Source organism: Engystomops pustulosus, unplaced genomic scaffold, assembly GCF_040894005.1.
Source record: "Engystomops pustulosus unplaced genomic scaffold, aEngPut4.maternal MAT_SCAFFOLD_107, whole genome shotgun sequence".
Classification (NCBI taxonomy): domain Eukaryota; kingdom Metazoa; phylum Chordata; class Amphibia; order Anura; family Leptodactylidae; genus Engystomops; species Engystomops pustulosus.
Window position 1 is genome coordinate 283,830 of NW_027284989.1, and position 12,210 is coordinate 296,039.

The window sequence follows — 12,210 nt, forward strand, 5'->3', positions numbered from 1 at the left end:
TCCCAGACGTGCCGGCACATGTCTGGAGGGCTCCTTATAGTTGGTCATCTCCTGCAGGTGTCTCCTGAGGCCTTCTGTGATCTGTGGGTGAAGGACGTGGAATTCTCTCAGGATTCCTGTAAAGCGCTGACGGCCTACACCGCCATGTGCCACAAATTCAACATCTGCATCGCGTGGAGGCGACACGACATCTGCCGTAAGATCAGTGACATCTGTGACACTGCATGTATGCAAATGAGGATTGTGCTGGAGGCAGGGACTTGGATCTAGTGGTGTTAATTGTTCTGAAGCCTGTGAGGGGTGAGGACATGGATCTCATGTTGGTGATTGTTCTGATGTCTGTGAGGGGTGAGGACATGGATATGATGTGGTGATTGTTCTAGTGCATGTGAGGGGTGAGAACCTGTATCTGATGTGGTTATTGTTCTGGAGTCTGTGATGGGTGAGAGCATGGATCTGATGGGGGTAATTGTCTTGATGTCTGTGAGGGGTGAGGACATGGATCTGATGTGGTGGTTGTTCTGGTGTCTGTGAGGGGTGAGGACATGGATCTGATGTGGTGATTTTTCTGGAGTCTGTGAGGGGTGAGGACATGGATATGATGTGGTGATTGTTCTGGAGTCTGTGAGGGGTGAGGACATGGATATGATGTGGTAATTGTTCTAGTGTTTGTGAGGGGTGAGGACATGGATCTCATGTGGTGATTGTTCTGGAGTCTGTGAGGGGTGAGGACACGGATCTGATGGTGGTGATTGTCTTGGTGTCTGTAAGGAGTGAGGACATGGATCTGATGGTGGTGATTGTTCTGGAGTCTGTGAGGGGTGAGGACACGGATCGGATGTTGGTGATTGTCTTGGTGTCTGTAAGGAGTGAGGACATGGATCTGATGGTGGTGATTGTTCTGGAGTCTGTGAGGGGTGAGGACATGGATCGGATGGTGGTGATTGTTCTGGAGTCTGTGAGGGGTGAGGACATGGATCGGATGGTGGTGATTGTTCTGGAGTCTGTGAGGGTGAGGACATGGATTGGATGGTGGTGATTGTTCTGGAGTCTGTGGGGGGTGAGGACATGGATCTGATGGTGGTGATTGTCTTGGTGTCCTTGATGGGTGAGGACATGGATCTGATGTGGTGATTTTTGTGGTGTCTGTGAGCAGTTAGAACATGGATATAATGTGGTGATTGTTCTGGAGTCTGTGAGCGGTGAGGACAGGGATATAATGTGGTGATTGTTCTGGTGTCTGTGAGGGGTGAGGATATGGATCTGATGTGGTGATTGTTCTGGTGTCTGTGAGGGGTGAGGACATGGATCTGACGTGGTGATTGTTCAAGTGTCTTTGAGGGGTGAGGACATGGATCGGATGTTGTGATTGTCTTGGTGTCTGTAAGGAGTGAGGACATGGATCTGATGGTAGTGATTGTTCTGGAGTCTGTGAGGGGTGAGGACATGGATCGGATGGTGGTGATTGTTCTGGAGTCTGTGAGGGGTGAGGACATGGATCGGATGGTGGTGATTGTTCTGGAGTCTGTGAGGGTGAGGACATGGATTGGATGGTGGTGATTGTTCTGGAGTCTGTGGGGGGTGAGGACATGGATCTGATGGTGGTGATTGTCTTGGTGTCCTTGATGGGTGAGGACATGGATCTGATGTGGTGATTTTTGTGGTGTCTGTGAGCAGTTAGAACATGGATATAATGTGGTGATTGTTCTGGAGTCTGTGAGCGGTGAGGACAGGGATATAATGTGGTGATTGTTCTGGTGTCTGTGAGGGGTGAGGATATGGATCTGATGTGGTGATTGTTCTGGTGTCTGTGAGGGGTGAGGACATGGATCTGACGTGGTGATTGTTCAAGTGTCTTTGAGGGGTGAGGACATGGATCGGATGTTGTGATTGTCTTGGTGTCTTTGATGGGTGAGGACATGGATCTGATGTGATTGTTCTGGAGTCTGTGAGGGGTGAGGACATGGATATGATGTGGTAATTGTTCTAGTGTCTGTGAGGGGTGAGGACATGGATCTCATGTGGTGATTGTTCTGGAGTCTGTGAGGAGTGAGGACACGGATCTGATGGTGGTGATTGTCTTGGTGTCTGTAAGGAGTGAGGACATGGATCTGATGGTGGTGATTGTTCTGGAGTCTGTGAGGGTGAGGACATGGATCGGATGGTGGTGATTGTTCTGGAGTCTGTGGTGGGTGAGGGCAGGGATCGGATGTTGTGATTGTCTTGGTGTCTTTGATGGGTGAGAACATGGATCTGATTTGGTGATTGTCTTGGTGTCTTTGATGGGTGAGGACATGGATCTGATGTGATTGTTCTGGTGTCTGTGAGGGGTGAGGACATGGATATGATGTGGTGATTGTTTTGGAGTCTGTGAGGGGTGAGGACATGGATCTGATGTGGTGATTGTTCTAGTGCATGTGAGGGGTGAGGACATGGATCTCATGTGGTGATTGTTCTGGTGTCTGTGAGGGGTGAGGACATGGATCTGATGTGGTGATTGTTCTGGAGTCTGTGAGGGGTGAGGACGTGGATCTGTTGTGGTGATTGTTCTAGTGTCTGTAATGGGTGAGGACATGCATCTGATGTGTTGATTGTCTTGGTGTCTGTGAGGGGTGAGGACACGGATCTTATGGTGGCGATTGTCTTGGTGTCTGTAAGGAGTGAGGACATGGATCTGATAGTGGTGATTGTTCTGGAGTCTGTGAGGGGTGAGGACATGGATCGGATGGTGGTGATTGTTCTGGAGTCTGTGGGGGGTGAGGACATGGATCTGATGGTGGTGATTGTCTTGGTGTCCTTGATGGGTGAGGACATGGATCTGATGTGGTGATTTTTGTGGTGTCTGTGAGCAGTGAGGACATGGATATAATTTGGTGATTGTTCTGGTGTCTGTGAGGGGTGAGGACATGGATCTGATGTGATGATTGTTCAAGTGTCTGTGAGGGGTGAGGACATGGATCTGATGTGGTGATTGTTCAAGTGTCTTTGAGGGGTGAGGACACGGATCTGATGTCGTGATTGTCTTGGTGTCTTTGATGGGTGAGAACATGGATCTGATTTGGTGATTGTCTTGGTGTCTTTGATGGGTGAGGACATGGATCTGATGTGATTGTTCTGGTGTCTGTGAGGGGTGAGGACATGGATATGATATGTTGATTGTCTTGGTGTCTTTGATGGGTGAGGACATGGATCTGATTTGGTGATTGTCTTGGTGTCTTTAATGGGTGAGGACATGGATCTGATGTGATTGTTCTGGTGTCTGTGAGGGGTGAGGACATGGATATGATGTGGTGATTGTTCTGATGTCTGTGAGGGGTGAGGACATGGATTTGATCTGGTGATTGTTCTAGTGTCTGTGATGGGTGAGGACATGGATCTGATGTGGTTATTGTTCTGGTGTCTGTGAGGGGTGAGGACATGTATCTGATGTGGTGATTGTTCTAGTTTCTGTGATGGGTGAGGACGTGGATCTAATGGTGGTGATTGTCTTGGTGTCTGTAAGGAGTGAGGACATGGATCTGATGTGGTGATTGTTCTGGAGTCTGTGAGGGTTGAGGACATGGATCTGATGGTGGTGATTGTCTTGGTGTCTGTAAGGAGTGAGGACATGGATCTGATGTGGTGATTTTTCTGGAGTCTGTGAGGGCTGAGGACATGGATCTGATGTGGTGATTTTTCTGTAGTCTGTGAGGGCTGAGGACATGGATCTGATGGTGGTGATTTTTCTGTAGTCTGTGAGGGCTGAGGACATGGATCTGATGTGGTGATTTTTCTGTAGTCTGTGAGGGCTGAGGACATGGATCTGATGGTGGTGATTGTCTTGGTGTCTGTAAGGAGTGAGGACATGGATCTGATGTATTGATTGTTCTCGTGTCTGTGGGGGGTGAGGACATGGATCTTATGGTGGTGATTGTCTTGGTGTCCTTGATGGGTGAGGACATGGATCTGATGTGGTGATTGTTCTAGCGTCTGTGTGGGGTGAGGACATAGATGTAATGTGGTGATTGTCTTGGTGTCTGTGAGGGGTAAGGACATGGATTTGATGTGGTGATTGTCTTGGTGTCTGTGAGGGTTGAGGACATGGATCTGATGTGGTGATTGTTCTAGCGTCTGTGTGGGGTGAGGATATAGATGTAATGTGGTGATTGTTCTGGTGTCTGTGAGGGGTAAGGACATGGATCTGATGTGGTTATTGTTCTGGTGTCTGTGAGGGGTGAGGACATGGATCTGATGTGGTGATTGTTCTGGTGTCTGTGACGGGTGAGGACATGGATCTGATGTGGTGATTGTCTTGGTGTCTGTTAGGGGTGAGGACATGGATCTGATGTGGTGATTGCCTTGGAGTCAATCGTGAGGTGCGGGTCATGTTTGGTGACTGTTCTGTAGTGAGTGGTGGAATATGACGTGATGATTTTCAGCTTTCCTTTACCTTGCAGCGTTTCATTGCCCCCCATCGTTGGTGTATCAGGCGTGCCTTCCAGTCTGTGATGTCCCCCTCACGTGTCATAACAATCAGATTGACCTGTATGACAGTGAGTCCTGTGCTGCTCTGACCGAAGGCTGCGTCTGTGCGGAAGGAGAAGTCCTGCACCGTCCATACTCCACCGTGTGCATTCCAGAGAGTAAATGCGGTAATGAAGCTACATGAGGCTGTGTCTTCATGTACCCCTACATACCCCAATGTCTAGCTGACTGGAGCTGTTGTCTCTTGTTATTACAGCATGTACAGACAGCACTGGGACCCCGCGTGCCATAGGAGAGATGTGGCAGACAACAGAAGAAGGCTGCTGCAGCTATCAGTGTGTGGACAATGACACCATCATCCCAGTTCAGCAGAATTGTTCTGATACAGAGCAGGCGCAGTGCTGGAGACACGGAGAAGTGCTGGTGTCCGTCTACCATGACCAGACGTGCTGTCCTCACAAGATGTGTGGTAGGTGGAGAGGTCCCCAACAATCCCATTCTAGCAATAGAGCTGCTAGAAGGGAACCTGTCAGGAACCCCCCCCCCCCTCCCTCTTGCTATGTGCCTCGCATTGGTAGCCCTAGCCCTGGGCGCTTCAACCAAAATAGCCACTAAGAGCTAAGTTTGATGGAAATCATGTAGTCAGCAGCAGCATCCAGACAGGTATTTGCAGGATGTTCTGGGACACTTACCTACAGCTCCTTGTATCAATTGTTTATATCCAGAGATGAGCGGGTTGATTGAAATTCGGGTTCATCCAAATTTCACGTCAACACTTGGTTCGGTACCTGGACTTTGGGCCGACTTTGGTGTTTGAGTTGAACACCAACCCCATTGATGTCAATGGGGACCCTGATTTTAACACCCAAAAATGGCTGTAAAATGGGTCTAGTAAGGGCTAGAGGGATGAAAAATTGTGGGAATAACAAGTCAGTTGCCCAAAATAGGCAGGGGGAGGTATTTGAAATTAAATAACATAAAAAAAGATCCAAAAAATATATAAAAAAATATATTATAAAAAAAAATGATCACAGTGGTTACCAGCTCTCTGGGGGTTCAGACCCCGTTATTTATATAGAGGGTACAAGGAGCAATGGATAAACCAAACACCTTTCTGGTAATTCAGATTTGTAAGATTTGAAGTTGAAGTTCCCGAATGTAGAACTTATTCAGACACTGGCATAACCAAGTTGTGTAGGATCTTTGTTCAATTAAATGAATGTCCACATTGGTGGTAGAGAGGTGGATCCTCTTGTTGGTGCTGAACACATGCTCTGACAGCACACTGGAGTGAAGGATGCTCCAGCAGGATGGCCGCCCAGTATTCGGCACTCTTGAGTATCCAGGCAACTCTGGTGTCTGGCACTGGAGCATATAGTGGCTCATGTGGCCAGGCTGTCCAGAGGCAAGGACTAACTGTCCTCAGTGAGAGGTGGCTCCTGTGCAGTAACGGACCGATAAAGGAACCTAACCTGTGAACCTTGTATGGACTGGCCTGGCTCCTGTTATTCCTCATCTTCCACCATTACATCCCCCATCATGGTCTGAAGAGCTTTTTCAAGCAGATGGGGAGGGTAGAGCTTTTCATGGCATCATCAACATTGACCATATTGGATGCATATTGGAAGCAGTGCAGCCCTGAACAGTTAGATGCCAAGTCATTGGTGGTGAAGTGCTGCTGGTCACTTCCACTCACCCGGGCGTTTTGGGGCTGGAATTCCACAATTACCTGCTGCTCACACATCCTGTTGGTATATAATATATAAAGCGGTGGGTGAGTAGATGAGCGAGCAGCAGCAGGGTGTGAACGCTGAAAATGAGAACACACGCACCATAAGCAGCAGCTCCGGCGCGTCTGTTTAGTTGAGCAGGAACCTTTGCACCAATACAATGGGATATGCTTCAACATGGCTCGGCCTAAAGCTGTTACAAGGTTTCGGCTGTTGTCGCACACCACTTTCCCGGGCTTGAGGTTCAGCGACCACTCATTTGTCTGCTCCTGGATGCCAGTCCAAGGCTCCCAGGCGGTGTGTATTCTTTTGTCCAGACAAATGAGTTTTAGGCAGGTGTAGTGATGGTGATTTTGGCGGTGGTGCTGCTGGTGGCCAGTGACCAGTGCCGGGCCCCTGCTAATAAAGCAAAGAAAATGATGTATCAAGCGAGGAATAGATTGTAATAAGGACATAGTTTTGCCCATATTCAAACTGGTTTTGGCCACCAGTGTGATAAAAGGACATAGTAGAGCTGGAATGGCTGCGAAGGAGAGCAACCAAGATTATTAGGGGAATGGGGGGACTAGAATAAAAATGACAGATTACAAAATTTGGGGTTATTCAGTTTAGAAAAAAGACGACTAAGGGAAGACCTCATTACAATGTACAAATACCTGAACGGACAGTACAAGGATCTCTCCAAAGATCTTTTTATACCTAGGCCTGTGACCAGGACAAGGGGGCATCCTCTGCACCTAGAGGAGAGGCGATTTTACCATGACCATAGACAGGGGGCATCCTCTACACCTAGAGGACAGGAGGTTCTACCATCACCATAGACAGGGGACATCCCCTGCACCTAGAGGAGAGGTGGTACTACCATCACCATAGACAGGGGGCATCCTCTACACCTAGAGGAGAGGTGGTACTACCATCACCATAGACAAGGGGCATCCTCTACGCCTAGAGGAGAGGAGGTTCTACCATCACCATAGACAGGGGACATCCTCTACACCTAGAGGAGAGGAGGTTCTACCATCACCATAGACAGGGGCATCCTCTACACCTAGAGGAGAGGAGGTTCTACCATCACCATAGACAGGGGCATCCTCTACACCTAGAGGAGAGGAGGTTCTAACATCAACATAGACAGGGGCATCCTCTACACCTAGAGGAGAGGAGGTTCTACCATCACCATAGACAGGGGGCATCCTCTACACCTAGAGGAGAGGAGGTTCTACCATCACCATAGACAGGAGGCATCCTCTACACCTAGAGGAGAGGAGGTTCTACCATCACCATAGACAGGAGGCATCCTCTACACCTAGAGGACAGGAGGTTCTACCATCACCATAGACAGGGGGTATCCTCTACACCTAGAGGAGAGGCGGTTCTACCATCATCATAGACGGGGGCATCCTCTACACCTAGAGGAGAGGAGGTTCTACCATCACCATAGACAGGGGGCATCCTCTACACCAAGAGGGGAGGAGGTTCTACCATCACCATAGCCAGGGGGCATCCTCTACACCTAGAGGAGAGGAGGTTCTACCATCACCATAGCCAGGGGGCATCCTCTACACCTAGAGGAGAGGAGGCTCCACCATCACCATAGACAGGGGTCATCCTCTACACCTAGAGGAGAGGAGGTTCTACCATCACTATAGACAGGAGGCATCCTCTACACCTAGAGGAGAGGAGGTTCTACCATCACCATAGACAGGGGCATCCTCTACACCTAGAGGAGAGGAGGTTCTACCATCACCATAGACAGGGTGCATCCTCTACACCTAGAGGAGAGGAGGTTCTACCATCACCATAGACAGGAGGCATCCTCTACACCTAGAGGAGAGGAGGTTCTACCATCACCATAGACAGGGGTTATCCTCTACACCTAGAGGAGAGGAGGCTCCACCATCACCATAGACAGGGAGCATCCTCTACACCTAGAGGAGAGGAGGTTCTACCATCACCATAGGCAAGGGTCATCCACTACACCTAGAGGAGAGGAGGTTCTACCATCAGCATAGACAGGGGGCATCCTCTACACCTAGAGGAGAGGAAGTTCTTCCATCAAAATAGACAGGGGGCATCCTCTACACCTAGAGGAGAGGAGGCTCTACCATCACCATAGACAGGTGGCATCCTCTACACCTAGAGAAGAGGAGGTTCTACCATCACCATAGACAGGGGACTTCCTCTACACCTAGAGGAGAGAAGGCTCTACCATCACCATAGACAGGGGGCATCCTCTACACCTAGAGGAGAGGAGGTTCTACCATCACCATAGACAGGGGGCATCCTCTACACCTAGAGGAGAGGAGGTTCTACCATCACCATAGACAAGGGGCATCCTCTACACCTAGAGGAGAGGGGGTTCTACCATCACCATAGACAGGGGCATCCTTTACACCTAGAGGAGAGGAGGTTCTACCATCACCATAGACAGGGGGCATCATCTACACCAAGAGGAGAGGAGTTTCTACCATCACCATAGACGGGGAATCATCTACACCTAGAGGAGAGGAGGTTCTACCATCACCATAGACAGGGGTCATCCACTACACCTAGAGGAGAGGAGGTTCTACCATAACCATAGACGGGGAATCATCTACACCTAGAGGAGAGGAGGTTCTACCATCGCCATAGACAGGGGGCATCCTCTACACCTAGAGGAGAGGAGGTTCTGCCATCACAATAGACAGGGGCATCCTCTACACCTAGAGGAGAGGAGGTTCTACCATCAGCATAGACAGGGGGCATCCTCTACACCTAGAGGAGAGGAGGTTCTGCCATCACAATAGACAGGGGCATCCTCTACACCTAGAGGAGAGGAGGTTCTACCATCACCATAGACAGCGGGCATCCTCTACACCTAGAGGAGAGGAGTTTCTACCATCACCATAGACGGGGAATCATCTACACCTAGAGGAGAGGAGGTTCTACCATCACCATAGGCAGGGGTCATCCACTACACCTAGAGGAGAGGAGGTTCTACCATCAGCATAGACAGGGGGCATCCTCTACACCTAGAGGAGAGGAGGTTCTGCCATCACAATAGACAGGGGCATCCTCTACACCTAGAGGAGAGGAGGTTCTACCATCACCATAGACAGGGGGCATCCTATACACCTAGAGGAGTGGAGGTTCTGCCATCACAATAGACGGGGGACATCCTCTACACCTAGAGGAGAGGTGGTTCTGCCATCACAATAGACGGGGGACATCCTCTACACCTAGAGGAGAGCAGGTTCTGCCATCACAATAGACGGGGGACATCCTCTACACCTAGAGGAGAGGAGGTTCTACCATCACCATAGACAGGGGGCATCCTCTACACCTAGAGGAGAGGAGGCTCTACCATCACCATAGACAGGGGACATCCTCTACACCTAGAGGAGAGGAGGTTCTACCATCACCATAGACAGGGGGCATCCTCTACACCTAGAGGAGAGGAAGTTCTACCATCACCATAGACAGGGGGCATCCTCTACACCTAGAGGAGAGGAGGTTCTATCATCACCATAGACAGGGGGCATCCTCTACACCTAGAGGAGAGGAGGCTCTACCATCACCATAGACAGGTGGCATCCTCTACACCTAGAGAAGAGGAGGTTCTACCATCACCATAGACAGGGGACATCCTCTACACCTAGAGGAGAGAAGGCTCTACCATCACCATAGACAGGGGGCATCCTCTACACCTAGAGGAGAGGAGGTTCTGCCATCACAATAGACAGGGGCATCCTCTACACCTAGAGGAGAGGAGGTTCTACCATCACCATAGACAGGGGGCATCCTATACACCTAGAGGAGTGGAGGTTCTGCCATCACAATAGACGGGGGACATCCTCTACACCTAGAGGAGAGGTGGTTCTGCCATCACAATAGACGGGGGACATCCTCTACACCTAGAGGAGAGGAGGTTCTGCCATCACAATAGACGGGGGACATCCTCTACACCTAGAGGAGAGGAGGTTCTACCATCACCATAGACAGGGGGCATCCTCTACACCTAGAGGAGAGGAGGTTCTACCATCACCATAGACAGGGGGCATCCTCTACACCTAGAGGAGAGGAGGTTCTACCATCACCGTAGACAGGGGGCATCCTCTACACCTAGAGGAGAGGAGGATCTACTATCACCATAGACAGGGGGCATCCTCTACACCTAGAGGAGAGGAGGATCTACCATCACCATAGACAGGGGGCATCCTCTACACCTAGAGGAGAGGAGGATCTACCATCACTATAGACAGGGGGCATCCTCTACACCTAGAGGAGAGGAGGTTCTACCATTACCATAAACAGGGGGCATCCTCTACACCTAGAGGAGAGGAGGTTCTACCATCACCATAGACAGGGGGCATCCTCTACACCTAGAGGAGAGGAGGTTCTACCATTACCATAGACAGGGGGCATCCTCTACACCTAGAGGAGAGGAGGATCTACCATCACTATAGACAGGGGGCATCCTCTACACCTAGAGGAGAGGAGGATCTACCATCACTATAGACAGGGGGCATCCTCTACACCTAGAGGAGAGGAGGTTCTACCATTACCATAGACAGGGGGCATCCTCTACACCTAGAGGAGAGGAGGTTCTACCATCACCATAGACAGGGGGCATCCTCTACACCTAGAGGAGAGGAGGTTCTACCATCACTATAGACAGGGATTCTTTTCTGTAAGAGCAGTGAGACTATGGAACTCTCTGCCGCAGGAGGTTATGGCGGATACTTTGTGGATGTTCAGGAGAAGCTCCGATTAGAGAAAAAACATCACGTGTTATCAAAATCAAACATTTGTTTAAACCTAATGGTTGGACTTGAGGGACCTTAGTTTTTCTAACCTTATATACTATAGGGACATATGTAATAGCCGGTGCTCCATGCGCAGATACACTGCTGGGTCATTTCACGCAATTGCCCCTTTGTTCCGATGATACTGATCTACTTCCATCTTTTAGTTCTGTAGTATCTTGTAGGATGAGGATTTCACGTTTTGTGTCTTTAGTGTGTAATGAGTCTCTGTGCGATGTCCTGGTCCCTGCGTGCCGCAGCCACGAGAAGCTGACCACCTATTTCCAGGAGGAGTCCTGCTGCCCCCGATACACGTGTGGTAAGATTCACATACGATATTTATCCCCAGTAGAAGATTATTTAGTTACTGGACATGACAGATACTAAACATTTCATGTATTATTGTACGAGGGGATAAAAGACCGTCTGGATCTCACCCTGGTCCCTCCCACTGAAGGTGCTGTCCTGGTTAGAAGCTCATAGAGAGGATGGATCAGAGTTTTAGTTCTTGGGTTTAGATTTGCGCTCGTGTGTTAGACACATGAAATGTGGAGAGGTCTGTAGGTGCGGAGGCCTCTGTAGCCTTGGGGTTGGGGAGCTTCTTGTGGTCCTGCTGCTCTTCTCACAAATGATTTATTGCAGAGTGTGACCCTGAAAAGTGTAACCAGAGGAATGAGCCACCGCAGTGCCGAGAAGACCAGGCAATATTCACTGCTCATACCAAGGAGTCCTGCTGCATCAGATACTTCTGTGGTAAGCCATGACCCCGACGTCCTTCTCTAGAAGACTCTGTTTCCATGGAGCAGTCCTAGTGCCTGATGTTAAGCCGTACAATGTTCTCCTTATCACATCCTGGAAAATGTATTTGCATGATGGAAATCTCCACATGACTAATTATCAGAGTGTCCCGGAGGAGTCTTCCTACTCTTCTATTCTAGAGTCGAACCCCTTTCTGAGCTAAACCAGGTTCCTACACTGTACTGATGAGATGCAACCACATGGAAACATTGTACAGCACCGTCTACAGATGTGTTCCTTTTTTTTTTTACATCAAAACATTTTTATTGATGATTTTGTGGTTTTTTTTTTAGAAACAATACGGTTACACATACACAGTACAAACATTTATGGTACGTAATGACATAGACCAATAGGCCAACCAAACATCTGGCAAGACAAACACCACATAGCACCATCGCCCGACCCCCCCCAGCCGGTCGCAGCCAGCTAGC

The 12,210-nt window shown here is 49.4% G+C and overlaps 1 protein-coding gene across 1 annotated transcript in view; it reads left to right on the plus strand.

The window, feature by feature from the left end:
• The window catches only part of OTOG (otogelin), a gene marked incomplete at its 5' end in the record, with an annotated part of 247,619 nt that overhangs the window by 188,921 nt on the left and 46,488 nt on the right, over window positions 1–12,210 (plus strand). Inside the window, 5 exons of the mRNA XM_072131623.1 lie at window positions 58–196; window positions 4,437–4,631; window positions 4,721–4,933; window positions 11,193–11,297; window positions 11,621–11,731. Coding sequence (XP_071987724.1) covers window positions 58–196; window positions 4,437–4,631; window positions 4,721–4,933; window positions 11,193–11,297; window positions 11,621–11,731 — 763 coding nt within the window. The remainder of the gene's footprint in view (window positions 1–57; window positions 197–4,436; window positions 4,632–4,720; window positions 4,934–11,192; window positions 11,298–11,620; window positions 11,732–12,210) is intronic.